Source organism: Aspergillus ambiguus (genome assembly GCF_047715705.1).
Source record: "Aspergillus ambiguus strain CBS 117.58 unplaced genomic scaffold BDV59scaffold_33, whole genome shotgun sequence".
NCBI classification, from domain to species: Eukaryota; Fungi; Ascomycota; class Eurotiomycetes; order Eurotiales; family Aspergillaceae; genus Aspergillus; species Aspergillus ambiguus.
The window spans coordinates 161,117-185,828 of record NW_027395546.1 but is presented as its reverse complement, the minus strand read 5'-3'; the positions used below and the strand labels follow the sequence as shown (position 1 = coordinate 185,828).

The window sequence follows — 24,712 nt, the reverse complement described above, 5'->3', positions numbered from 1 at the left end:
AAGTGGCCGTTCCATGGGTGAAGATGGGAAGCTAAAGTCAATTCTAGATGGATGCACTGGAGTACGCAGTAGAGGGTCAATCTTTCTAGTATACTAGAAGGTCTTAGATAATTCGTGCAGTTAGGTATATACCTAGGCTTGGCCCTCCAGTCTTGTCGTACAGCGGCTTCTATTGACCAACATACTTTTCTACGCGCATTGCCGTAGTTGAAGAATACTAGGTGAGTAGCTTTTAGGAAACTATAATATAGTAGTAAACATAAATCTCCAATTTCATGTAGCGTTGTACTCTGAGGATATCATCATTCACCCCCAGGGTGAGTGCACGGCCCTGACCCTCCCGTCTCTCTCCCTCTTCTTCTCCCTCGCTTTTCCGCTTCTTTTCTCTTCTCTTCTTCCTCCCCCGCCCCAACGAGTCGGTTCTCGTCTCGTTGCTGATCTGGCTGACTGTCTTCTCTCTCTTTTCCTGAACGAGTTTCTTTATCTTCTGTTTTCTTTTTCTCTATTTTCTTTTTTCTCTATTTTTTCCCGATTTTCGACCGATTTCTTTTGTCGTTTCCCTGAATCCCACACACTCTTTACTCGTCTCGTCTCGTTCTCTCTTTACTCTAATTATTCTTAATTCCAATTCAACAATCACAGCCGGTTTAATTGACCTTGTCTTCCTCTCGAGGTACCAGGTTCCTCCAGCTGTCACTCTGTCACTCCCGTTACAACCACAACGCGTTGACCGAGTTGTTCTCAGTCCAGCGGGATCTCGGCCTTTCCCCTCTTAGTCAAACCACAACAACAACACCAACAACGTCAACGTCCACTTCATCTTCACCTCGAACTTCTGCTCCACCATCCCCGCCCCCTCTCGTCCGTGACTCACCCGATCTCATCGGTTCTTCACTCCTCTCGGCTCTACTGCTCCCATCCACCCTCGATCAGTCTTTAGTCCCTCCATCCCCCCGACCGACCATCGCGCATTCCTTCCCAGCTGAAATCGCCTTCGCATCCCCGCTTCAGTCGAATCAGTCAACCCCATCCCCCCACCACCGTCGCTGGTCGGCTCCCCCTACTGTCAGAGGCGCATCGGAGGATGGTCGTGGTCTGAAAACGCGCGCTCAAGGATCGACTCCGTAGGTTCGCAACGCCAATCTACCTCTCTCCAACCCGGGAACACCCACCCGTGAACCCATGATGGATGATCCTTTCGTTTCCAACCCGGCCGAGGGGCTCGCCACCCCTCGGGACGCCCCCAAGCTTTCCTCCTTCGATACCCAACTCTTCAGCCTCGATGCCTCCTCCCCCGCCCAGGCGAAGCGCGCCCTCGAGGCTCACCTCGCCGAGACCGAGCGCCGCCTCGAGGAGGCCTCCAAGTTGGGCACCGCCCTGATTGAACAGCAGAAGTCGCTCGAGGAGAAGCTCAAGGAGGTCGAACAGCAGCAGGAGGACGGCCAGATCGGCCCCGAGCTGCGTCGCAAGCTCGCCGATCTGGAGCAGGAGTACAATGAGATCGGTCGCGAGACCGCCCGCGCCTTTCTCGCCCCGAAGCGCCTCGCCGGTGACGACGCTCACCTGGGCACCCCGTCCCTCGATCCCAAATCCCCCCTGGCCTCCGTATTCTTCGCCGGCCAGGCCACCAACTCGCCCAGCAAAGTCAGTGTCCCCTCGCGGAAGCAGAGAAACCAGCCTTCCAGCCGAGTCCACGATATCGAGTTCGCGACCGAGATCTCCACCTCCCTTCTGGCCCAGGTGCGCCAATTGCAGGCGCTCCTGGCCGAACGAGAAGAGGCCCTGAAGACCGTCAATCTGGAGAAGTCGCGGTTGGAGCTGGAGGCCGAGGGCTACGCGCAGCGCATCCGCGTGTTGGATGAGAGCGAGGAGCGCTACAAGGATGAGAACTGGGCGTTGGAGACGCGGACGCATGAGTTGATGGCTACAGTGAAGGACGCCGCCGACCGCGAAGGCCGGATCAACAGCCATCTGGCGTCGGTCACATCGGAGAAGAACGCCGTGGAGAGGGAGTTGGAGGATCTGAAACAGACAAACGCCAAACTCATCGAGGATCATACGGCGGCCCAGAAAGCCAACGACGCCGAAATCCATCTCTTGCGGAGGAACCTGAACGCAGGAGACGCCGAGAAGCTTGCGCTCCAGCAGAAGCTGGAGGAGTTGAACTCGCAGAACCAAGAGCTAGCGAAGGCCGTGGCTATGCGGCTTCGGCAGCACCAGCACGAGTCGACTCGCGAAGTGTCCCTCGACAATGACTCGGATGAGCAGGATCAAGTCACGCCGGAGAACTCCCCACCGCCGTCCCCCAACAAGTTCACGCCGCGCCACAACCATCTGGAGACGGAGACGCTTCGGAGCTCGCTCGGTCATGCCCACCGGATGATCCAGAACCTGAAGAGCACCATCCATCGCGAGAAGACAGAGAAGATCGAACTCAAGCGCATGCTGCAGGAGGCTCGTGATGAGGTGGAGCAACGTCGTCGTGAAGCCGCCGCCCCCGCCGGGCCATCGAACAAGCGCCAGAAGACCAAGTCGGATTCCCTCCGGAAGCTCGCACGACCCGATCTTTTGGGTGCGGGCCGCAAGGGCCGGACCGAGGTTGAGGTCCATGATACGGACTGGGAAGACAATGCTGGGGAAGGAAGCCCATCGCACAAGGCAGCGCGCCAATCGTCTCGAGGCCACCCTGAAGTCCAGTCTTCGGATGAACCTAGCGATGCATACCATACCGCCACGGAGGCCGACGATGCCTTTGAGACCGCCAACGAACGCGAAACCGCAACAGAGAGCGAGGCGTTCCAGACGGGCATCGAAAGCATGGCCGACGACAGCACCGATTCCGACGATCTCACCGAAACTGAAGACCGTGTCCAAACCACCCCTCGCGGCCGAGTGTCGTCCCTGACTCTAGCCAAGGCCCGTAACCGCAACTCCTTCCAGAGCACGGCATCCACGTCGGCGGATGAGGATGACAGTGAGGATGGCGGATTCCAGTCCCCCAGTCAGAATTCTACTCCTCGGTTCAGACTCCACAAGAAGAGAAGCGTGATGCGAAGGATTCGCCCCTCCGGAGAAGCCCCCATGGCATATGGAAGTCGACCATCCAGTGCACGTCAATCGCCCGCGACAAGCTTTACACAAGCACCTACGGCCTCGGAAGGCCAGAGCTTGTTTGCGGAGCTCGCAGAACTGGAAGGCGGCGATGGAGAGGAGGAGTTTGGTCCGCCGATGCAGCAAGATACTGTTTCCCAGGCTTCGACTCCGCGTATGGCTCCGATGTCCGACTCGAGGAGACCGTCCGAGATCAGTTTGGGTACCCCCAAGCCTGCCATGGTTGACTCTGGTGTGATGACTGATCCTTGGGAGCCTGTGGCTCCCAAGGCTGGTGGAGTCGCTACTGAGGACTCCAGCGTCCCTGCGACACCGACAAAGGCCACCCCTGTGTATGCAGACATGGGCGTTGAGACAAACGAATCTCCTCAAGTGGTTCATTCTGCCACTCAGTGGACGCCCCTCAAGGCAGCTCCCGAATCGAACGACGAGCATGTTGCTTTCGTCCCCACGCCCCCGAAGATGGCTTGGGATCAGCACGCTTCTGAAGCCACCGATGCGGCTGTTTACCGCCCCGAGCTTGATGTTTCGGAGATCTCGTCCCAGGAGACGTCGCCACTGTCGCCGAAGCTTCCTGAACTGAGCACATCGTACTTTGTTGGAGGCACCACTGCCCCGGTCGAACTCCCCACTCCCGAACCTGTGGAGATGACCTTGTCGGATATCTCCTCGCAGCAAACGGAGCCAGTTACTGCCAAGCAGCCCGAACCGGAACCGAAGTATGTGCCAGACATGGCTTTCTCAGCAATCACCTCTGAGCAGACTTCGCCCGTGATTGCAAGATTCCCTGAGCCGGCACCTCCTGTCTCTGTCGCCGAGCATGGCACGAGTACAGACGTCTTGGAGCTGACGGTTTCCCTTATCTCGTCTGAGCAGACAGAGCCTGTCGCGCCGATGCTGCCAGAACGGCAGCCGGAGCCGGAGCCTACCGTGGTTGTAGACCCTGTAGTAAACGAACCTCAGGTTCCTGACCTGACTGTTACACTCATCTCCCCAGAATGCACCGAGCCAGTTGCACCGCAACCGCAAGAATCCCCTCGGTCGATTGCATCGGAGCTTTCCCTGTCTACCATCCGCTCCGTGGAGACCCTGCCTGTGAAGACTACGTCCGCGACGGGCCCTGTGCCAGTGCCAGTGCCAGTGCCAGCGCACATGCTCGTGCCTTCCGAAGAGAACGTCCCGCCTGCTCAGTCTCGAGCTACTGCAACCGATAAGGCAACTCCAGATGTACCTTCGCTCGTGGTGGCGGAAGACGAACCAAACGAACGCGAGGAGGAGCCCGAGAAGAGGGGAACAGCTCTCCCCCTGAGTGCTATCTCTGGCAATGCCATCCCACGACATACCAGACGCCAGTCCTCTACGCAGTCCGACCATGGAGCACAGACTATTCTGTCGTCCAAGCAAATCGACCAGATCCTGATGGACCGAGTCTCTTCTCGTCCTCTGTCACCGCCTGACAGCGACCGGGCTAAGGAGCTCAGTAGCTCGCCATTTGCTACGCCCAAGGCGCGGACGCGTCCGTCCCATCAATCATCCACGACCTCTCTTCATAAGCGACCTGGCAGCGCTGCTAGCCAGACGTCTAGCATTCAAAGCCACCCCCCGTTGCCACCTGATCACAAGGAGATCATCATGGCTGCTGAGAAGAGGTCAATGGAGCAACGCCCGGCCTCTCCTAGCGTGATGGGTCCTCCCCTTGCCCCGGCCTCTGCCTATCGTACAAATGCTGCCCAGCGGCCGCGCACGCCGAATGAGTCGATAGCGCAGGTAAGCTCAGCGAAGAGTACGACCTCGCGAGTCAAGGTCAGACGCGAAAGCCAGGTATCACGGCGTTCTTCCGTTTCCTCATTCGCTTCCGAGCTTGACGAACGGTTTAACATCAACGCAAACCAAGCCGCCATGGCCCACGGATACGCTGCGGGTACCGACCCCCGGATGATCCAAGCCATCACGCAGACGATGATTGGTGAATTCCTTTGGAAGTATACGCGCAAGACGGTGTCAGGCGACATGTCTAACACGAGACACCGCCGATACTTCTGGGTCCATCCGTACACGCGGACGCTGTACTGGAGCGCGCAAGATCCCCAGACTGCCGGCAAGAGTGAGCTGAAAACGAAGAGCGTGCCAATCGAAGCGATTCGAGTTGTGGCCGACGACAACCCCTACCCTCCAGGTCTTCACTGTCGGAGCCTGGAGGTAGTGAGTCCTGGCCGTCGGGTTCGGTTTACCGCTACCACCAGTCAGAGACACGAGACGTGGTTCAATGCTTTGTCGTACCTCTTACTCCGGAACTCTGAGAATGGAGAAGAGGAGGATGGCAACGTTACGTTGGACGATATCGATGAGTTCAACCCAGGATTCCGGTCCCGCTCTCGTCAGGCAGCCCGCATGTCGATCTCCTCTTCGCAAAGTCGGACCGCTAGAAACTGGCCCAAACAACGTGCGGGATCCGCCTTGTCCGTGCGTCACAGTGCGACGCCCGGCCGGGTCTCCCCTGCACTGAGTGCTACGCCGTCGAATTACTCTCGGCGCAGCTCCTCATCTCGGCTCAGTACGATCCTGAATACCACCATCAAGGGTTCGTTTGGCCGAAAGGGACCGGGTTACGCTTCCCCTAGTCTCCACGATGGGAGTATTCATGATCAACAAAGCGAAGAGGATCTCCGACAAATGATGGAGAGACAAGAACAGGAGGCGGACAGACTCGAGAATGTCCGCGCCTGCTGCGATGGTATGTATACCGGCTGTGGAACGCTCTGCAATGACCGGCTGGCTAATCCCTGACCTTAGGCAAGCACGATGTGAGTTCACTCGCACGAACAAGCCGATACAGTCCCCGTGTCAACCGAATCCACTCCCACCATTGATCGGAGACCAGTCTGTTGCCTTACCTTCCATTGTACTTGAAGCATTGCGAGTTTGACGAGCGTGCGAGTTAGCATTTATTGGTTTCCACTGCCTTGGCCGCTCTCATTTGGAGTTAGCTTGTTCAGCCCGACCTTGCTATCCGGCGTTCTGGCACGCGAATACTACGTGTTTTGGGACTTCTGCTTTCGTTCGGAAATCCTCTCCTCTCTGGTGCATGGGCTTTCCCCAAGTCATTCATTTGCGATATTTCTACATGATTTTTCTCTATTTGATTTCCTTTGTTGATATTACCGTCGGCCTGGCATACATCGTACCATTTAGGTTGTTCATTCACTCCGGCTGGGGCATGTTACTCTACTATTGTTCACTGTGTGGATATCTACGCCAGTTGAATCACTGTACTTTGTATTGCGTTTTGAGCTGCAATGATGGAGGGAACCCATGCCGTGGAGATTATAGGATCCAGTGATACTGATCCAGAATAGCTTATTGAGGTCATTCTGCCTGTAGTCTGTCCGTGAGGGGTTTCTAGTTATTGAACAGTAGGGTTGATTAGTCAGTCCCCGCATGAGGGATCTGTATTCGGACCTCGAATCTATCCATCCCCATTCATACACCCATACATTCCACACCACCAAGCTGTGCTGTAGACTCCGTCCTTGCATTACGTCTCCGTAATTACGCGACCATACAGCCATGGCTGCATCATCGGAGCCTTCAACCAAAGAATGGGTCCAGTCCCTCGTTGAGCCAGGCATGCTCCTCTTTTGGGCCATGAGCTGTATGATCCCGTCCTTCATTACCCCATTATTTCGCCTCTTGGAGCGAACCATACACGGCAGTGTACACACGGATGACTGACTCTATCAGACTACGCCCGAGTCAACTTCGAGACGGTGTTCCAACGCAGACAACTGCTTGCGCCGCTCCTGCAAACAAGCAAGCTGCGCGATGAAGCCTTTGGCCGATTCTGGGTAGCCTTCAGCAGTGAGTTTACCCCCCCCGGCACTTCCCTACTACAAGAAAGAGCCCAGTCCCCAATCTAACCCAACCACAGCGACCCGCGCAGACGGGCCACCACCACCCGTCGCGGACGCCCCCGCAAGCGGTCAGATCCAATGCTCGTCGGATCTCATCCCGCCGATTCTGGCGCGCGCGTCGGGGGTCGTCCTCGACGTCGGGCCCGGCACGGGCACGCAGATGCCGCTGCTCCGGTCGCCGGCCATCAAGGCGATCTACGGCGCGGAGCCGTGCGCGGGGCTGCACGCGGAGCTGCGCGCGCGCGCCGAGGCCGAGGGCCTCGCGGACAAGTACCACATCGTGCCAACCAGCGTGGTGGCGGCGGAGCTGGTGCCTGCGCTGGAGGCGCGGGGGCTGTCGGTCGCCGGGTCCGGGTCCGGGGTCTTCGACACGATCGTGTGCGTGCGCGTCCTGTGCTCCGTCCCGGACATGCGCCGCACCGTGGCCGAGCTGTACGGCCTGCTGCGGCCGGGTGGGCGGCTCCTCGTCGTCGAGCATGTGGTGAACCCGTGGCGAACGCCGAAGGGGTCGTTGGTGGCGCGCGTGATGCAGGCGGTGTATGGGTGGCTGGGGTGGAGCTGGTTCGTCGGGGATTGCTGCTTGAACCGCGATACGGAGGCGGCGCTGCGGGCGGCGGCGGCGGCGGATGGCGGGTGGGAGGAGGTGGAGGTTGACCGGTGGTTTGGGCGGTCGCCATTGCCGTATGTCTCGGGGGTGTTGGTTAAGAGGGGATGATTTTGGTTACGATGTTGGATGGGCTTCATTTGTGGATTAGGGTATCATGTTGTTTTGGTTGTTTATTTAGGTCTAAGCTTGCGTGGGAGGTAGAGAAGTTGCGGGTATCATGTTCGCTCAGGTTTGGGTCGGCCTGGCGGCCAGAAGCTAAAGAGATCTAGTGCCTCAGATGTCCATGGTCCTTGCTCTTGCTCGTTGCCTACGTCGTTGGGGGAACTGTCGGACGATTCCGGCCGCGTGGGCACCTGCCGGGTGTTGGCTAACGGGGAGGGATCGGAGTGTGCTTTGCGCAGCACAGTCGTTGATGACCTTGCCGTTAGGGTCTGCGGTAGCGTAGGCGCGCTTTGTAGAGACTCGGGCCGCGTGGTTACTTCTTCGAAAGCCACCATGGTCGAGGCGGACGGCATGTAGTCCGCCGTTGACGGCGCTGGGTCACAGTCGGTCAGGTCAACGACCCTATAGAGGTTAGTCTCAGGCTGGAAGTCTTTGCAAAGTACATACTGACTGCGGGGGTGGTTTCCGTGCTGAGGCCTGGCCGGGTAATAGCTCTCGATACATAAGTTTCTTGCGCGGTTTCGAAGTCGATAACCGAAGAGAGTTGGTTGGCGGGTTAGAGTGACTGGTTTGTGGGGGTTTAGCAGCCGAGATTGGCGGCTCAGTGCTTCTGGAGGGTTCGGCGGGTGGGTTTGAGGGAGTCTTCACGGCATCCATGTTCTTTTCGACGGTATTGGCGGTCTTCGGGGGAACATTGCGCGGACGTGGAGACTTTGCGCGGGCCCTTGCGAGATTTCCATTACCTTCGAATACAGGAGTGACGCCGTTTGAAAGCCCTCCCGTTGTCGTACTATTCGACAAGTCGATGAGCTCCGGCTGGTGATCTGAACGAGGACTATCCGGCTGGCGCGGCCTTTCTGACGATTCTACCCGTTGGCGCTTCGGCGCCCGCTCCACCGTGTGCTGGTCTTTCTGATTAGATCTAGTGCCATTGTGTTCTTCATAATGCGAGACCAGTTTTCCAACTGGTGCCGTCTTCTTGATCCCGAGGAGGTCATTGAGGGAGCGAGATGGCTGAGACGATATCGACGACCGGACGGGCGTCGACGGGCGAAGGGAGGGAGTTGGTTGGTCCCGGGTCTGTGACGGGGAGGTCTGACTCTTCTTGTGACTGTAGATGGCCGAGATGTCGGTCTTGGTGGTCTCCATCGGCTCGCACACCTGGATCAAAACGCCCCGGTCCAATTCCAGCTCGTCGCCGTCTTCCAACGGCGCGTCCTGACGCCAATGGAGATCACCGATAAAGTTCCCCGGGGTATCGTAGACCATGACGCGTTTGTTGAACGTGTGGAACCGCAGATAGCCATCTTGCCAGCGTTTCGCCTTTCGACGTAGATCGTGCGTATACAGACAGCGGAACTTAATCACGGGCGCGGTGTTCTGGGTCGCGGGGACAGCCCAGGCCTGTTGCGAAGCGCGCGGGGTCGACATGAAGAGGACGAGGGGCCGGGAAGGGCGACCCTCTGGCCGAGCACCATCGGAGGGCGAGGTAGATGAAGAGGTGGTTGTTTGAGTGGGCTGCTGAGGTGTGAAGGTGACGGCGCCGGTGGTGACGGACGGCAAAATCAGGGTTGCGTGGGGAGCCTGAGGCTGCCGCCCCAACGCGGTTTAGTGGGTATACTTCGATTTCTCGATTGGGTTTCTGTTCTTCTGCATCTTCTTCTTCTCTTTTCTCACCCTCTTCATTCCTATTCAACTCTTCTCATTGCGAATCCGAATGGCTTCAATTTCAATCCATCGAATGACAGGGCCCTGTATGTTCTGTCCCTCAGCCTGCCATGAGGCCGTGTGTAAGCTCACGCCTTGGCAGAACCACCATGGACGATTCCACGGCTCATGGCATGTCGTTCGTTGGCTCCACCAGAGAGCCTAGCCTGACGCGCCCTTGCTTTACATGAAGGAAATGACCATGGAACCTGTCAGCAATGCAGGAAGCCATTCCAGTTCCTGAAGACGACTACCAAACCCGCCAACAATCGCTAGGAATTATCCCGTATAGCTTGGGCATTTGGCCTTTTCCTGGCCAACTCCATTGCGAATCTCACCACACAATAGATTCAGGGTTTGACAAATGCTCCGGTCATCGGGGTAACGATCTACATGGGTCAATCCACCAGGATCCCTCCCCTCACACCCTCCCCCGCCGACGATCAGAATGACAAAAATAGTGTCTGTGGCGGTGGTCCAGAGATTGGATGAAACACGCCTAGTGCGAAGCCCTTGAGGTTGCTGCGTCATCAGCTGTTTGAGGTGAATGAGGCTCTCTCTCTTTTTCCCCAGTTCCTTCTCCCTTCTCCTTCTCTTCCCTTGGCCCTTCCTCTGCCGTCTGTCGAACCCCTTTTCCCATGGGGCGATTCTGATGCATTGCTTCGCTCTTGATGTTCCCTCGGCCGTCTGAATTCCCGCGTCGGCCTTCTTTTCCCCACACAGTCTTTCCCAGCTTCTTGACCCGTTGAGGGGCCCATCTACACCATGCAGTCCGTGCAGCGACAGTTTGGTAAATTCATGAAGCGGTCCGCCGATGACAGCCAGGTTTCCATCCTCATGAAAGATTTCGATGATGCCGATAAATTATTGGGCAGAGTGAGTAGAAATCACGCCTGTTTTGATTTTAGCCAGTAGCTTACCCCCTTGACGAAAGATTATCGATTCCACGAGTGCCTGGCGTGATGCGTGGTCGTCGCTTCTCTCTCACCAGAGTCGAATGCTGAGCGAGTTCGAGGGGCTTTATTCCCCAATTGTCGGCTCCGCAGACTCGTCTGCTTCGCATAACCCGGCCCCGACTCCTGAAACCACCATGGTCCGCACAAACAAGCTTCACGATGAATACGAAGAATTGCGGAAAGACCTCATCGAGGAGCTTACGGCAGTTGACCAGCGCATGATCCAGCCGGCCTCCCAAGCAAGAGAATTCATCGCGCCGCTGAAGAAAACCATCAAGAAGCGCGACGATCGAAAAGTACGCCTCTCTCTGCCTGCCCCACCCACCAACTGAAGCGACAATGCTGATACCTCTTTCCTGATTCCAGCTGGACTATGAACGTTACCAGTCGCGCGTGGACAGCTACGCGAAGAAGACAAAACGCTCGGACCGCGATAACGTCGCTCTTAGCAAGGCCGAGGGCGAACTGACCAAAGCCACTGAGGTATGGGCGTGGGAGAATTTACTGCCATCACAATCGGGCTGAATATTCTGACCGACATCAGGAATACAACGCTGCCGACGAGCACCTACGACAGAGTCTGCCGCCGCTCATCGCCGCCGTGTTCTCCCTGCTCCCCCGCTTGCTCGCGGCCCAGATCCAGATCCAGAACACCATGCTGGGCCATTACTACACCGTGATCCTCAACTACTCCGAGCAGGAACAGTTTCCCTCCCCCGCCCCGCCCATGGAGCAAATCATCGAGGAATGGGAGCACGTCTACCTGCCTGTACAGCAGGAAGTCGAAAGCTTCGGCTGTCTGGCCAACGGCAAGACTGTCCGCCTATCCCAAGGTGGCGGAGAGGAACCGCGCAACGGCGGCATCACAAACGGGCGCTTGCCGAACTTGCCCAATGGGCTGAACTTTCGCCGTCGCTCCAGCGGCCAGGCCTCCTCCACACCCTCCCAGCAAGCGTCGACGACCGCCCCCGCCCGGAAGGTCTCCCAGCCATCACCCGCCGCCGACCCGCGACCATCCCCCGTGTTCGAGACGAAGCCGCGTTTCAATGGCCCTCCCTCGGGCCCACCGTCTACCCTCGCTGTACCAAACACGTACCAGACCCCGTCGTCGCCGAACGACTCGGCAGTGAGGACAGACTACTTCAGTCGGCCCCAGCAGCATCAATCTGGAGGCTCTAGACCGGTTTCCCCGGGACATAGTGTGCTCGCTGCTGTTGCTGGAAAGAAGAAGCCGCCGCCGCCGCCACCGCCCCGTGCTGGCAACAATGCGCTCTTCGTCACGGCTCTGTATGACTTTGACGGGGAGAGCCCCGGGGACCTTGCCTTCCGGGAAGGGGACCGTATCCGTGTTGTGAAGAAGACGGAGAGCACGGACGAGTGGTGGGAAGGCGAGTTGCATGGTGTCAAGGGCAGCTTCCCGGCAAATTATGTGGAGTGAACTATGGGCAGAGACCAGATCGGGACGGTACTTTGCTCTTGACTTTAGGTGCTGTTTAACTATAGGTGTTGTGCAGCTAGTAGTTTATGAGGGCATGAATCATAACCACATCGCATTATTAATAATACAGAGAATGTCCTTTTGCGCACCGGGAAGTGGTTGGTGGACTTGCTATATCAGCTCGTAAGGCCGCATATGACGGGACATGCTATGATGTGTAACCAGAATAATGACAGCCGGGATGAGATGAGATACCAACCGTTGGAAGGATCGATAGAAAGCAAAAATAAACATGGGATGTAAGAATATACAGGCAACAATCTTCGTCTTGCGCCGTTCAGATGAAAGCATCTTCCAAACCACCGGGTGCTTCAGTCTGCATCTGCCGGCGTCTGCTATCGAGAAACATTTCCACCATGCGCTTACTGGACATCGGTGAGTTGTTCTTCTGAGACTGGATATAGGTGTCCTTGTAATCTCCCGGGCTGTCCTCGGTCTTGACGTTTTCATTCGTTCGTTTAGTCATATCACGGTGGCTTCGCGTGGAGCGAAGGGATAGGGCCTTGCCGTCCGGGGACACTCTGGTGAACTGGGTCCCATATCGCATGTTCACAGTCTGTCGTGGATGCATAGCCCCAGGGGTTCGTTTCGGAGTCGGCGACTCAGTAGCCGGAAGTTGGTTGCTCGGTATGGACTGGATTGGCGGGAAAGTGATAGCGTTGCTCCGTGGACGTGTGCGGTTAACGGAGAAGGTGTTCTGGCCAGCGTAGCTGGGAGAAGTTGAAGCTGAAGGTAGAGTAGCCTCGCCCTTAGGTTCCTTCTGGGTAACGGGCATTGCGCGAACGCTACAAGCCCGACTGAAAGGTCGGGAGAAGTTATTGTTGGTCGCTTTTCTAGGAAGGGCTTCCTCGCAAAGAGGCGTGTGAGCAGACCCATTTTTCTCCTTGACGTGAGACTCGGAAGAATGTTGGGTAGGATGGGAGAGATCTGGCTCCTCCGTATGGATCTGGGCCTCTTCTCTGTAGTGGTCGCGCACAGTAATCCCTTTGTCAATTCTCTGCATTTGCGTGTTCATCCACTGTTTCCAGTCAACACTGGGACGAATTTGTGCATCGCATGGAGAGCGGGAAGCTCGATTCGGAGAACTGTAAGTCGTCCTCTTACTCTCAAAGATTGTGGCCACACCGGGCTCGTCGTCTGACATCTGACGGTCCATGTGGGGGTTCCTCTCTTTTGCAGACGGTGAGTTGCCACTTGTTGATCGTGAATAGACGCTCGAAGTCTCGGACAAGGGCCCTAGACCTTCCGGTGTGGCAAAGATGATGCTTCTAGCATCACTGCGGAACCTTCTGTTCTCGAACATTGCATGCGGGCCCCGAGGCGTCACTATGCTGCCGAGGGCTGTTGCGAATGATCCTCTAGAAATGATAGACTCATCACTGGGAACGGGGCGGATGGACTGTTCTCTACTGAGGGGATACGCAGACCGTGCACGGGTAGGATTGACATAATGTTCCTTGACACGACCGAATACAACCTCATCATCAGACCCGTGCCTGCTAGAGCCACCAATCTTTCGCATCAAGGCAGTGTACAGGCTTTGGCTGTCGATATGGGGGGAGCGTTTCGATGGACTGGGAGTGGACGGAAGATTTCGCTGGAGGTAGCCATTTGATATCGAATGAAAAACGCTCTGATTTGAGGCCGTTCGCTCATGGATGATGGATAACTGGCCCCGGTCTCCAGGCCTGCGCTCAGTGACGGTATTTGCGACCGTCGAGTCGGCCCAGCTGGTGACACGAGAAGAGGAAGTCGCAAGGCTTTCAAAACTCTGCTTACGCCGTGCCGACTGTAACGATGTTGTCTCTGTCTCGCTGCCTAGTTCCGTTCTGTGATCCATACCTCCCGTTGGATGGTTCTCCTGACCAAGTGACTGGCATGGCGATGTTTGGACCTGTGCTGGGTCGCACGGCGGCTTCGACCATCCTAAGACACGCTTGATTCCTCTTTTGATGGATGAAGAGAAAGATCGGGCTCTTCCAAAGGACGGAGTGGCCCGATAGTGCTCCGCCGATAGGGGCGTATTGTACGGATCAACAGCGGAAGCACTGATGGTGCGAAAGGTTCTTCGAAATGGTCTGTACTCCCGTTTGGGTCTCAACGTGGATAGAGAGGACTGTCGACTCCGACCGTAAGAGTCCAAGTCGCTCTGGTTGAACTGGGAACGAGCCAGCTCTATCGCAGCCTCATGACTCTTCGCATGTCGAATGGAATGGGAAGGTTGAGGGTTTCCTCTGAAAAAGGACAAAGAACGTCTCAAGGTTCCTTGCGAGAGAGGCGTCGTGGGCTGCTTCTCGCTCACATCTTCTGGACATGCGTAGGCAGTATGCGACAAGTGCTGTCTGGGTGCAAACATGGATCGCGACTTGCGAAGCCTTCGATAAGAGGAAGGCAGAGACGCATTCCGGCCATCGAGACTGCCGAACTCGTCGATCGCCGGAAGAGCTGCCAGCGAAATATGGTTTCCGTCTTGGGATTCGAGATCACGTTCGGTAGAAGCGCAAGAAGGGGGACAGTGCCCTGAATCCTCGGTGTGGATGGAGCGGTGGTATCTCCTGGGGACGGCCATGGTGCTAGGACCGCCCAAGGAATCGTACGAGCGTTTGGAATCCATGGAGGACCTCTCAGCAGAACGTTGCATGGCTAAAGACGCCGCCAGAGTGGCCTGGTGCTTCGTGTCGTCCACGACAAAAGATTCTGAGTAGAGGGAACTGCGATGAGTGCGAGAACGTCGACGGATCGTGCGGGTGGACATGCTTCTGCGCAAATGTCCTTTTCCATTGTAAGACGCTGGCGAAGCCATGTCGGGCGTGTGGATACTCAGCGATAGACCTGATGGAAGATGAGTATGCTCTGGTGGATGGATGTGATGGAGAGAAGCGACGGCGCCATGGAGGCGATTTCCATGTTAACGTCGCCATGGCAGGCGGCTGGAGGAAGGAAGGAGCCTCCTCCGTGCCTCTGATGAAACTGTTCTGGCAGGATGTATCCAGGCAGGATGAGTCCTGACGGAAGTTCGACCGTCTACGATGATTGTGGCTGTGCATTGAGTCACCTCGTATACAATCACGCCTGAGTCAGGCATCCACTCATGCACCAGAGGCATGAACAGGCCAAAAGCAGGCCGTCGCCAGTTGCAGAGCTATTGTGACAAGCAGCAGAAGCCAGACAGACAAGACATCATGACTCGAGACCCATCCGGCACTCAGGGATCAACGCCTCCAAAGCCTATCCAACTGGATGGCCGAATGCTGGAAGGCGGCGGGCAGCTGGTTCGCATCGCTATCGCACTGTCGGCGCTGACCGGGCAGTCCATCCAGATCAATCATGTCCGAGGCAATCGACGCGGCAAAAAGGGTCTCAAAGGCTCCCACCTCGCCGCGATCAAGTTTCTCGCGGAGCTTACCGGCGCCTCTGTGTCGGGGGCCGAACTGGGCTCCTCGACGCTGACCTTTCATCCTCAGCCTTGTAGTAGTCGCGTTGCGGTCAGGTCTCATGTCGATATCCAACAGACCACGGCGGGGTCTGTGTTCCTCGTCTTCCAGGCCCTATATCCCTATCTTTTACACGCGGGGGAGACGGACCCGATCACGCTCACCATCACCGGCGGGACCAACGTGTCGTGTTCTCCGTCATTCGATTACGTGGCACAGGTGCTAGTCCCCAATCTGGCGCGGCTCGGATTACCTCCTCTCACGGTCTGTCTGGACCGTCGAGGATGGGCGACGGGGCCGGTTAGCCTGGGCAAGGTGACGATACGGGTGGATCCGTTGCGTCGACGCGACAGCAGCAGCAACGACAACGACAACGACGACGACGACGACGACGACGACGGCTTAATCTCCCAGTTCCCGCCCATTGGCCTGGCGCAATATCGCCGGGGATCGGTCACGCAGATTGATGTCACCGTCCTGGCGCCGGATGAGGCGCCTCCCGCAAGATGGCGGGGGCAGAGGGGGAATGGCAGGGTTAATGCTGGAGGACGGCGGCGCGGCCCAGACTGGGGAAGCGATCGCTGCGATGACACTGGTTCGATTCGCCAATGCGTCGAACAAGAGATGCTCATTCAGCTTCGCAGGGGGCTGAGAAGACTCCCGCGAGGGATTTTTCATGGACAGGGATCTCCAATTGCCGGGAATGGTGACGGCGAGGAGACCGACGACGTGCCTATTCGGGTCCACACCACGGAAGCCACTGGCCACTTCTCGCATCTGTACGTCTTAATTGTGGCACATACCTCAACCGGGTTCAGGGTTGGACATGATGCTCTGTATTGCGGCGCTAAAGCGGAGCGGCGTGGACGGCAGAGCAGGGGGGAAGACCGCCACGCGGCCGGGGCGATGGTTGTGGCAGCCAGAGAACTCGCGAAGGATTGCGTGGCTGGATTCCTCCAGGAATTATACGACCCCCGGCTGCAAGGGTCTACCTTGGACGGCGTAGGAGGACGTCAGCCCTGCGTAGACGAGCATCTGCGAGACCAGATGGTGATCTTTGAAGCACTGGGAAGAGCACAGGAGAGGCAATCGGTCGATAAGGAAGACGAGCGGTATTGGAGTCTGCATACAAGAACTGCGCAATGGGTCTGCGAAGAGATTCTGCAGCAGCATTCAGGAGCGAACGTTCATGGATAAGAATAATAGAGATTAACACAGTAAATCATACACCCGGTTGAAGAAAATGGGTATGAGAACAACCGGTCCTTCAGACAAAATAATAACCCATACATAATCCACAAGCCAAAGCAAACGAGAGATAAGAGATCCACCGGCGCCTTACCCGCCATCCTGCAGCAGAGTCATGATTGCGCTCTATCGATATGGCCTCCCAGCAAGGAACTTTTGTTGTCGTCGACGTTCCGAGGCCAAGTCAAGCCCAGCCACAACCAACCAGCAAAACCAATCGTGAGACGGAAAGAGGAAACAGAAAAATCAGACATGCTGAGCCTCCCAATATATGATGCATGTGTAGACAAAGGAAATCAAGTGATCGATCAGGCCGGAGGGAGGAATAACAGTGAGAAGGAGAACACGATGGTGATTGAGCAACTCCAAGCCATGCATCGCATCGAAATAGGTGGTTAAATGGTGAAAACCGAATGGAAAGGTGGACAGCCGGCGAGGGCCCCAGCCAGCAGGGCCGTCGAGGATGTGCCTGTTCCGTTCTGGGACATGTGAGCTTTAGAGCAGCTCCCGGGAGCCGTTGGCCTTATACGGCGAATCGTTCAGGATCTCCGAGGGTAGGGCTCTGCGGTAGTCGCGTGGTTGGGCAAAGGGAGAGGCAGAGAGAGGACGACGGAGCTTCAATTGCTGGGAGAGAGTTTGTCAGTATGTACGAGGTCTGGAAAAGCATCGGATGAACGCTTACCACGCAGTCGGAGCATTTGCCTCCTTCGGTGTTCACACGACCGCGGCAGCCACGAGGATAATTGGCACAGGAGAACATGGTAGCTTGCTTTGGACCTTAACTGCAGTGATTGAGGGTTGACCAGCGATAGGGTTGGATATCAAATGCCGTCTTCCAAACCGTGTCAGAAGAAAGAGGTTCAAATCACCAGGATCGGATCGATGAATGAATTGAAACAAGTCGATTGCCGAGTCCCTTCAAGGGAGCACCCTTTTTTTCTTTTCTCTCTCGCGCGCTCTCTCTGCTCGATCCTTCGTACAGGGCTGAAACTCTGTCGGAATCTGGAGGATTTCCCAAAAGGGGTATAGGAGGTCAAAGCCGAAACAAGAATATTTCAACCCCTTTTTCGAAAAAGATTGCCCCCTAAACCGAAAATTCTGAGACGGTTGAGGAATTGGGGATGATCGAAGGAATCCAGGTAATAATTCTTTGAATCAGCCACACCGCTATTACGTCAAGATCGGGGGGGCGACCGTTTGTTCTGCAGGCAGAGACACTAAGGAGAGGCCGGTGGTGGACTAGCGCCAACAGACGGGTTGCTGCGCCACGAAGGACGATCTAATTTCCCAGGCAGGGGAAGAGGAGCAGCCGGCGGGAGGAAGGGAGGGAGGAATGGAAGGGAAATCTGAGCAGTCGATAAGTAGCTTGGGGTGAGTTGAGTTCTGTAGATGTATGTTCCCAAGGACAGGAAGGGATCACTGCATGGCTGGGGGTCCGTGGATTTATATTCCCCGAGTGATCTTATTATTCCTATTATAATGAAACCATAGTAAGAAAATAATAATAAAAATTCCTAAATTATTATTATTATTATTTTCGTGACCACGGCGTATTCTAGAATGAAATCAAGTAATAACGGGCCGAATTATTATTATTCTGTTATGGAGTTAGGGTTCCATCCGTCGGACCCTCTCCCTTTGGCATGCATTTTGGCCAATTTTGCGATTTCCCCCCAAATAATCTACCTGAGGTACTCTATTAATCTACTGCCTGTGCACTGCCCGTCCAGATCACGTCAGACAGTTTGATAGATCAATACGCAGCGGACATCGCCTCGTCAGAGGCTTCCGGACGGCATCAGCTCTTCCTTTGTCCCGCTGCACCATTATGGGTATTCTTAGGCTGCCTGGTAAAAAAAACTGAATCCCGGACTGTCGGGATCCCCGGGCGGGAGTTTGGTGGTCTACTATACAGAGGCTACCGTAATAATACCAAAAAATCCGATCCTCAAGACCATCTGCACCAACATCCTCCGTACCATCATCACCGGCCCGTGTCACACCTTGATCGCCTGTATGACTCGCAGGTTGGGTTTGTTGGCGTGTGTTGGGCATGGGCTTGATTGCAGGGCGACGTGGAGCCCGACTGGAGAAAGGATGGTTCGAACATTTTCGACCTGAAAATAATACGAGACGAGAATGAATCCCACGGAGTGGGACCCACTGGCGCCAACAGCCGGTGTCCTCCCAGCCAGTCCAGTTTCGCATAGATGAGGGTCCCGGCAGGATCTCGCATCCAAGGCTTTCTCGACGCTTTCTGGAACAAATAATCCCATAGTCCAGTCAGTAACCTGCGTCTCTCATCGCCACAACCATGTACGCCGGCAACGCCCACATCTACGATAGATATATCCCCTTGGCTTCTTTGGAGGGGTAACTGGAATGTACGCTGAGAGGACCGGAAGAGGCGGATATGGGAACCCAGTCAGGGAGGACTTCTTTATCACCACCTCATTCCTCGTCTTCTTTGTTCGGCCCCGATCGAATCATGAAGAAACACCGGCCTTCTCTCGCTGTAAGAGATCAAGGACAAACCCACTCGCCGAGAGAGCCCCGGTGACTCTTCTTCCCGAACCCCCATTCCTCCCCTTCATGTACACTAGAACCAATCGTTCAACGGAGTTTGCATGTTGTATGGGCATCCGCATTGCTGGGTTGGCGAGCTGGGGTGGGGTTCTGGTTGTCCCCATCGGAGCCCATCCGCCCAGATCCATTCACGATGACAACCAGGTTAATTGCCCTCAGCCTCCGGCTGTCTGTCTGTCTGCCTGTCTGGTCGATGGAGCGGGCCGGTTCTCACCTCTGTTGGCACTCGGCAGTGTCATCGCATCAGCACGTCAGATGGACACTATTGGTACAGTACCTTTCCAGATCCGATTCCGGATGGCAGTGTGCAGATGGTGGCTGCAATCCTCCGGCGTCATTGTGCATGGATGCCATTATGACCATCAGGCAAAATAGCAATCACCGTTGGTTCATCGTTTTGATAGAGGTCACTGGGCCCGGTCATGTGCCCCCGCGTTACCCTAACATCCTGGATCCATAAAAAATACAGGGACGAAAGAATGATGGCAGGGAGGGTATCAGACTCCCCATCTGTCCGATTGGTCTTCATTCTTACCGGATCGTCTGCAGTAGAGTGCTTAAGATTAGGAGGAGGGGGCATGGCTCGTCTCTGTTGCTCGAAGCATAACTACGCAGTACTCCTCTATACCGATCGTATGACGGGTCGGAGAATTCAGCCGTCGGCATGTGAACTAGTCTAAGAGTTCCTAGGCATTTCAAACCATGAATGACTGGGTTCTCGCTGGCGGTGCCGATTCATCATCCGTGGGAATCGATCGGGCTTCCACGTTTCACCAACAGAGCAATGCGGGTCCGCTAGTGGGAGTGGCTCTACAGGGTAAAAATACGAGCAGAGAATAGGGAAAAAAAAATCGATAATTTCCCGAATCCAAATAACCTAGGGCCAAACCCAATCGCCGGATTGCATGGAAACCGGCAGCGGCCAAATGCGCTTCCAACCGCCGGGACGTCCCGACGGCAAACTGGTCAGGCACTCATTGGTATGAAGAGACTGCCCCCGGTTGGAGGCAAGGAAGGGAAAAACAGGAAATCCAATGCCCAACGTCCTTCTCAGAACAGAGGTGATTGTCCCGTCGGCGCGCCAGACCCGGCGAGACTCACATCCATGTCGGAATCCCGCAGGTCTGCCTTGAGCCGCCTGGGATGGATCGACACCAACTCCTTCTTCTTCCCTTTGCCGACCACGCCAGACCGTTCTAGATCGACCTCATGTCCAGCTGACCTCGAAATAGGCTTCCGGGACTATCGCTTTGTATGTCGTCTGAGAGGAGAATCCATTGCCGTGTCTTCCGGCGCTGGTCAGGGAAGGAAATGCACCAAGACGGCTGGCGAAACCTTCTACAGAGACGCGGTTGGACAGGTCACTGAGCGTTTGAGCGTGAAACCTAGCCGTCGCCATGTATATGGTTCATGGGTATTCTTGGGCCGACGATCCCAATGATCGACATGGGGCGCGACGTTTCGAACCAAGATCCCATTCCTACGCTTCAACCTTCAAACAGCGATCGAAGCACGAGCCAGGTCCCCAGTATGCCAACAATCGAGGCCACCAACACTCCGTTGCCTTCCCAGGTCCATCCCAAATAAGCCAACCCACCCACTACCAGCTCCTTCGTCCGCGCCGCATCTCGCTTACGTTGCCATTCTGGATCGATCGGAAACGGAGCCACCGCGGGTGTCGCATCGTCGCCCCCGGACGGCAGTCGTCTTGGGACCAAAGCGGAAAGAGCTACGGCACGATGGTCGGAGGTTGGAAACAACGGGAGCGCCTTGTATTTCAGCGGCTTGACTCGAGCGGTCTCATCCAGACCCGGTGGCGATTCCAGGAATAACACACGATCGCACCAACTGGGCCAGCGGGTATTCGTCCACAGCCATTCCGGTTCGCCGTCGTCGATGGTAGTATTGCGTGCTGCCTGACGTGCCGCGCTGGCATACTTGTACGTCGGAGGAAATGTGATAGGCGCTTCCGACAGTCCGTGGAAGGTTCGGGACTGTTTCATCTCCCGGATGAGCTGATCCTCTTTCAAAAGATGGGAGTAGTGGAAGGTACTGCTCTGATCTGCATGGGCTTGCGGGAACCGGGCGCGATCCTCTTTGCTCGGGGACGTGTCGGAAGTGCGGTAGTTGAGGTCGCCTGCGAGGAATAAATAGCTTGTAGGTATGAGGATACTCCGGGCGTCGTCGTCTGGTGTGAGAGTGGAAGAATCACGTAGAAGGGCGGTTCGCTCCGACTCATCGCCGGTCTCTCCAGAGTTTTCGTGGGCAGAGGATGTTGCTGCACTTGGACGGCTGAATACTAGACGTTCAACAATAGCACGCCAGTCCCCGTTCCGTTGCTGCACAGCATCTTCCATCGGTGCAAGGTGTGCTGCCACCAGTGTGAGATCCATAGAGGCTGCGGCGGGGGACACTGACTTGTAGGTCAGTCGAGCTCCAACAGCACCTTTATTCCCCATCTGCTGCAGTCCCAGCCCAACGTGAGCGTAGGCTGAATTTGAGATGTGTTCGGCGACATCTGACCGAGCAAACACCATGAGCGCCGTCATGCCAACATTCTCTGTCACCACATTTGTATAGTGGGCATCCTTCCAGCGTCGTGCCACAGCCTGGTCCACCACCTGATTAAACCGAGAGAGGTATGGCGTAAGAAACGAGCCTCCAAGAAATGCATAGGCTATAGGAGCAACCTCCTGGAGACAGAGGGCAATGAGATCGGGGGGACTCTGGGAGCTGGAAGTGTCGGTGAGCGGCAAGGCATCGAAGAGATGGTCGGCGAAACGGCTGATCTCAACGGGCGTACGGGTGCAGTTGAAAGTGAGGAGGTAGAGAAAAACGTCATCTGTCATGTTAGTCGGCATGATGTCGGTGGAGGACGGGTCGTGCATTCCAGCAAGCAGTTGTCGCTGTTTCAGCTGGAGTTCATGATGGATGAAGTCATCGTTGCTCCTTTGGGAAAAGTTTCGCTGACTCAGGATCTATCACTCCACTAACCGCATCCGGTAATTCATCAACATGCATCTCGCCAGCGATCGATATCAAAGCATCCCTTTCATTGACATTCCAGAGAGCGTATTGCGTCAACTGTTAGGTCTGTCAATCAGGGTTCAACACTCCTCGCATGGGATGGAATGATGATCGACTGATCGACAAGGGGATCATTGAATTGCCCCAGCTACGAAGACCTAGTCTCCATGATACATTCCCTGACTCTACGACAGCAGAAACTAGTAGTATGGGTGTAGACAAGGAATGGGAAATAGACTTATGATATTATATGCCTTGTTGCCTTTGAATATCAGGTCGACCAACCTATGCAAACCTAACCGTTTGAACGATTTCGTAGAATAGCTCTTTTCAACCTATGAAGAAAACTTTCGTGGATACTACAGCAAGGCACAATATCTTGAAATTTTTTCCATAATATTTGTCGTCCTGCATAAACCCACGTCTTCTATTCTCTACAAGATTCATAGCTTCCCCCGGAGTTCTTCTTCCAGCTCCACCAGGAGCATTCCCTCGGCAACATCTTCTTCTTCGTCCTCCATCTCATACACCCAATGGGCGCGTCCAGCACGGGGACTGCGCACCTCCAACTCCATCTTCATCTGTTTGACAAATGCCAGCACTTGGTTCTCTGCGACAACCTCCCCGGGGCCAACGAGAACCTCGATCAGTTTTCCAGAGAGCGGGAGCACGATGTGTCGGGGGTTGTTGGGGTCACCACGGCGGTGGGAGGACGATACCAGCGCATTTGCAGAGGTGGATGTGGTAGCCAACTGCAGACGATAGGCTGTGGATGAGGTGGGCGTAGTATACTCGACCTCTGCCGCCAGCGACGAGGGGAAGTCATTTTGAAGCACCCGAGTAAGCTGGAAATGATGCTGCTGGGGTGGCTGATCCGCGCCTCCGAGAGGCTCCAGTTTGACGGACCACGCATCACCGCCTCGGAATAATAGGCTTGATGCTGGAATGCTGGGGATAGTTGAGGTGCGCGACGGCTGCGTAGACATATCGCGGCGGACGGACTGTGAGATCTTCTCCCCTTGTTCTAGCGAAAACTGCAGATGCCTCTCGAGCCACTGGGTGTCAATCCTACCGGCCAGGAAATCATCCTGTGCAACAATCCCCCGCAGAAGATCCAGGTTGGTTTGTACGCCCGAAATCCTGGTATCGGTAAGTACGCGCCGCGCTTTGAAGACAACACCCTCCCAATTAGATGCAGTGACGATGATTTTGGCCAGGAGGTTATCGAAGTTTGCACCCACGATGACAGGAGCTGCTCCAGACATGTCTACGTGGGTGTCAACTCGAACGCCATGGCCACCGGGTACACTAAACTCGGTGATTTTACCCAGGCTGAGGGAGAAGTTTCTTCGCGGATCCTCGGAGCATAGTCGGAGTTGAATAGACCGCGCACTTGTGGGAGTCGGAGGGCTTTTGCCCAGACCAACCTGGGCCAATGTCTGTCCCTGGGCAAGACGGAGCTGTGTCTGAACAAGGTCAAAGCCGGTCACATTCTCCGTGATGGTGTGTTCCACCTGCAGACGAGGGTTAATCTCCAGGAAGTAGAACTCCTCTTGATGCTCATGCACGAGGAATTCGACCGTGCCCAGGGATCGGTAGTGAATTGCTTTGGCCATGCGCAACGCCGAGTTTACCACCTGCTGAATCAGTGGTCGATTCTGAAGGAGAGATGGTGCGACTTCGACGACCTTTTGGAAGCGTCGCTGCACGCTACAATCTCTCTCCCATAGATGGCGCACGTCACTTCCGTCGCCCACAACCTGCACTTCAATATGGTGATACCCATCTACAGCGGCCTTTTCCACAAAGACGGTCTGTGAAGATGATTCGCCGGTCGCTCCACGGACGGCGTTCTCAAGTTCCTCCTCACGTCGAACGAGCCGGATACCACGTCCGCCGCCTCCATCAACAGCCTTAATCATGACAGGATACCCAGTTTGACGTGCAAATGCACGAATCTCGGCAAGGTCAGCCGTAGGTCTCTCCATCGCAGGAAGAACAGGGACGCTGCATTCCATGGCGAGCTGCTTGGCCTGGAGTTTATCCCCAGTGCGCGCAAGGGTCGCCGCACCGGGCCCAATAACGGCGACTCCAACATCATGCATACGCCTTGCAAACTCGGCACTTTCGCTCAGGAACCCATAGCCTGGGTGGATTGTATCAATTTGGTGCTTTTGGGCGAGCTCAACCAGCAGGGCGATGTCCAAGTATGCGGCTGCTGAGGGGACGGGCAAGGCATGGTGAGGGCGCCCCAGGTCGCAATGCGAACGATCGTCTTCAGTGTAAAGAGCAAATGTTTCGATCGATGGAGATACCTCGCGGGCAGCCTGGAGAATTCGCACTGCAATCTCGCCCCTGGATTCGTTAGTGGTGGGGATCGATTGAACGCTGAGAGCTAAAGGGTCTAGTACCGGTTCGCGACCAGAAGTCGCTGAATACGTTGAGCCGCCATCTGGAAAAGAAAT

The 24,712-nt window shown here is 55.7% G+C and overlaps 12 protein-coding genes across 12 annotated transcripts; 7 read left to right on the top strand and 5 right to left on the bottom strand.

The window, feature by feature from the left end:
- Positions 1–935: 935 nt before the first annotated feature.
- BDV59DRAFT_96531 (putative nuclear migration protein (ApsA)) lies at positions 936–6,089 on the top strand. The gene is made up of 2 exons (XM_073697413.1): positions 936–5,845; positions 5,905–6,089. Exons 1-2 carry the CDS (start codon positions 1,183–1,185, stop codon positions 5,979–5,981), a joined length of 4,740 nt encoding a protein of 1,579 aa, XP_073545097.1. The 5' UTR covers positions 936–1,182; the 3' UTR covers positions 5,982–6,089.
- BDV59DRAFT_96524 (uncharacterized protein) lies at positions 6,048–6,487 on the top strand. The gene has a single exon (XM_073697412.1). The coding sequence runs from the start codon at positions 6,197–6,199 to the stop codon at positions 6,449–6,451; it is 255 nt and encodes an 84-aa protein (XP_073545096.1). The 5' UTR covers positions 6,048–6,196; the 3' UTR covers positions 6,452–6,487.
- A 191-nt stretch (positions 6,488–6,678) lies between these two features.
- BDV59DRAFT_204507 (class I SAM-dependent methyltransferase) lies at positions 6,679–7,737 on the top strand (the record flags this gene model as incomplete). Its single annotated transcript, XM_073694479.1, has 3 exons — positions 6,679–6,763; positions 6,853–6,969; positions 7,040–7,737. The coding sequence occupies 3 exons, from the start codon at positions 6,679–6,681 to the stop codon at positions 7,735–7,737; spliced, it is 900 nt and encodes a 299-aa protein (XP_073545095.1).
- Positions 7,738–7,930: 193 nt separating this feature from the next.
- BDV59DRAFT_96504 (uncharacterized protein) lies at positions 7,931–9,365 on the bottom strand. The gene is made up of 2 exons (XM_073697410.1): positions 8,239–9,365; positions 7,931–8,193 (listed from the first exon to the last, which is right to left on the bottom strand). Exons 1-2 carry the CDS (start codon positions 9,220–9,222, stop codon positions 8,185–8,187), a joined length of 993 nt encoding a protein of 330 aa, XP_073545094.1. The 5' UTR covers positions 9,223–9,365; the 3' UTR covers positions 7,931–8,184.
- A 781-nt stretch (positions 9,366–10,146) lies between these two features.
- Positions 10,147–12,061, top strand: BDV59DRAFT_96459 (uncharacterized protein). The gene is made up of 4 exons (XM_073697408.1): positions 10,147–10,374; positions 10,433–10,750; positions 10,821–10,937; positions 10,999–12,061. The coding sequence occupies exons 1-4, from the start codon at positions 10,264–10,266 to the stop codon at positions 11,890–11,892; spliced, it is 1,440 nt and encodes a 479-aa protein (XP_073545093.1). The 5' UTR covers positions 10,147–10,263; the 3' UTR covers positions 11,893–12,061.
- BDV59DRAFT_96460 (uncharacterized protein) lies at positions 12,062–14,906 on the bottom strand. The gene has a single exon (XM_073697409.1). The coding sequence runs from the start codon at positions 14,753–14,755 to the stop codon at positions 12,230–12,232; it is 2,526 nt and encodes an 841-aa protein (XP_073545092.1). The 5' UTR covers positions 14,756–14,906; the 3' UTR covers positions 12,062–12,229.
- A 228-nt stretch (positions 14,907–15,134) lies between these two features.
- On the top strand, positions 15,135–16,583 carry BDV59DRAFT_204503 (putative RNA 3'-terminal phosphate cyclase; the record flags this gene model as incomplete). The annotated part of the gene is made up of 1 exon (XM_073694478.1): positions 15,135–16,583. One exon carries the CDS (start codon positions 15,135–15,137, stop codon positions 16,581–16,583), a length of 1,449 nt encoding a protein of 482 aa, XP_073545091.1.
- Positions 16,584–17,129: 546 nt separating this feature from the next.
- On the bottom strand, positions 17,130–17,394 carry BDV59DRAFT_204502 (uncharacterized protein; the record flags this gene model as incomplete). The annotated part of the gene is made up of 2 exons (XM_073694477.1): positions 17,130–17,258; positions 17,317–17,394. 2 exons carry the CDS (start codon positions 17,392–17,394, stop codon positions 17,130–17,132), a joined length of 207 nt encoding a protein of 68 aa, XP_073545090.1.
- A 937-nt stretch (positions 17,395–18,331) lies between these two features.
- Positions 18,332–20,103, top strand: BDV59DRAFT_184780 (uncharacterized protein). Its single transcript, XM_073690746.1, has one exon. It carries the CDS (start codon positions 19,017–19,019, stop codon positions 19,593–19,595), a length of 579 nt encoding a protein of 192 aa, XP_073545089.1. The 5' UTR covers positions 18,332–19,016; the 3' UTR covers positions 19,596–20,103.
- BDV59DRAFT_96426 (uncharacterized protein) lies at positions 20,067–20,840 on the top strand. Its single transcript, XM_073697407.1, has one exon. It carries the CDS (start codon positions 20,203–20,205, stop codon positions 20,659–20,661), a length of 459 nt encoding a protein of 152 aa, XP_073545088.1. The 5' UTR covers positions 20,067–20,202; the 3' UTR covers positions 20,662–20,840.
- BDV59DRAFT_184779 (putative inositol 5-phosphatase) lies at positions 20,082–22,490 on the bottom strand. Its single transcript, XM_073690745.1, has one exon. The coding sequence runs from the start codon at positions 22,106–22,108 to the stop codon at positions 20,708–20,710; it is 1,401 nt and encodes a 466-aa protein (XP_073545087.1). The 5' UTR covers positions 22,109–22,490; the 3' UTR covers positions 20,082–20,707.
- A 200-nt stretch (positions 22,491–22,690) lies between these two features.
- Positions 22,691–24,699, bottom strand: BDV59DRAFT_209802 (putative pyruvate carboxylase; the record flags this gene model as incomplete). Its single annotated transcript, XM_073695460.1, has 2 exons — positions 22,691–24,602; positions 24,659–24,699. 2 exons carry the CDS (start codon positions 24,697–24,699, stop codon positions 22,691–22,693), a joined length of 1,953 nt encoding a protein of 650 aa, XP_073545086.1.
- Between the last annotated feature and the right edge of the window lie 13 nt (positions 24,700–24,712).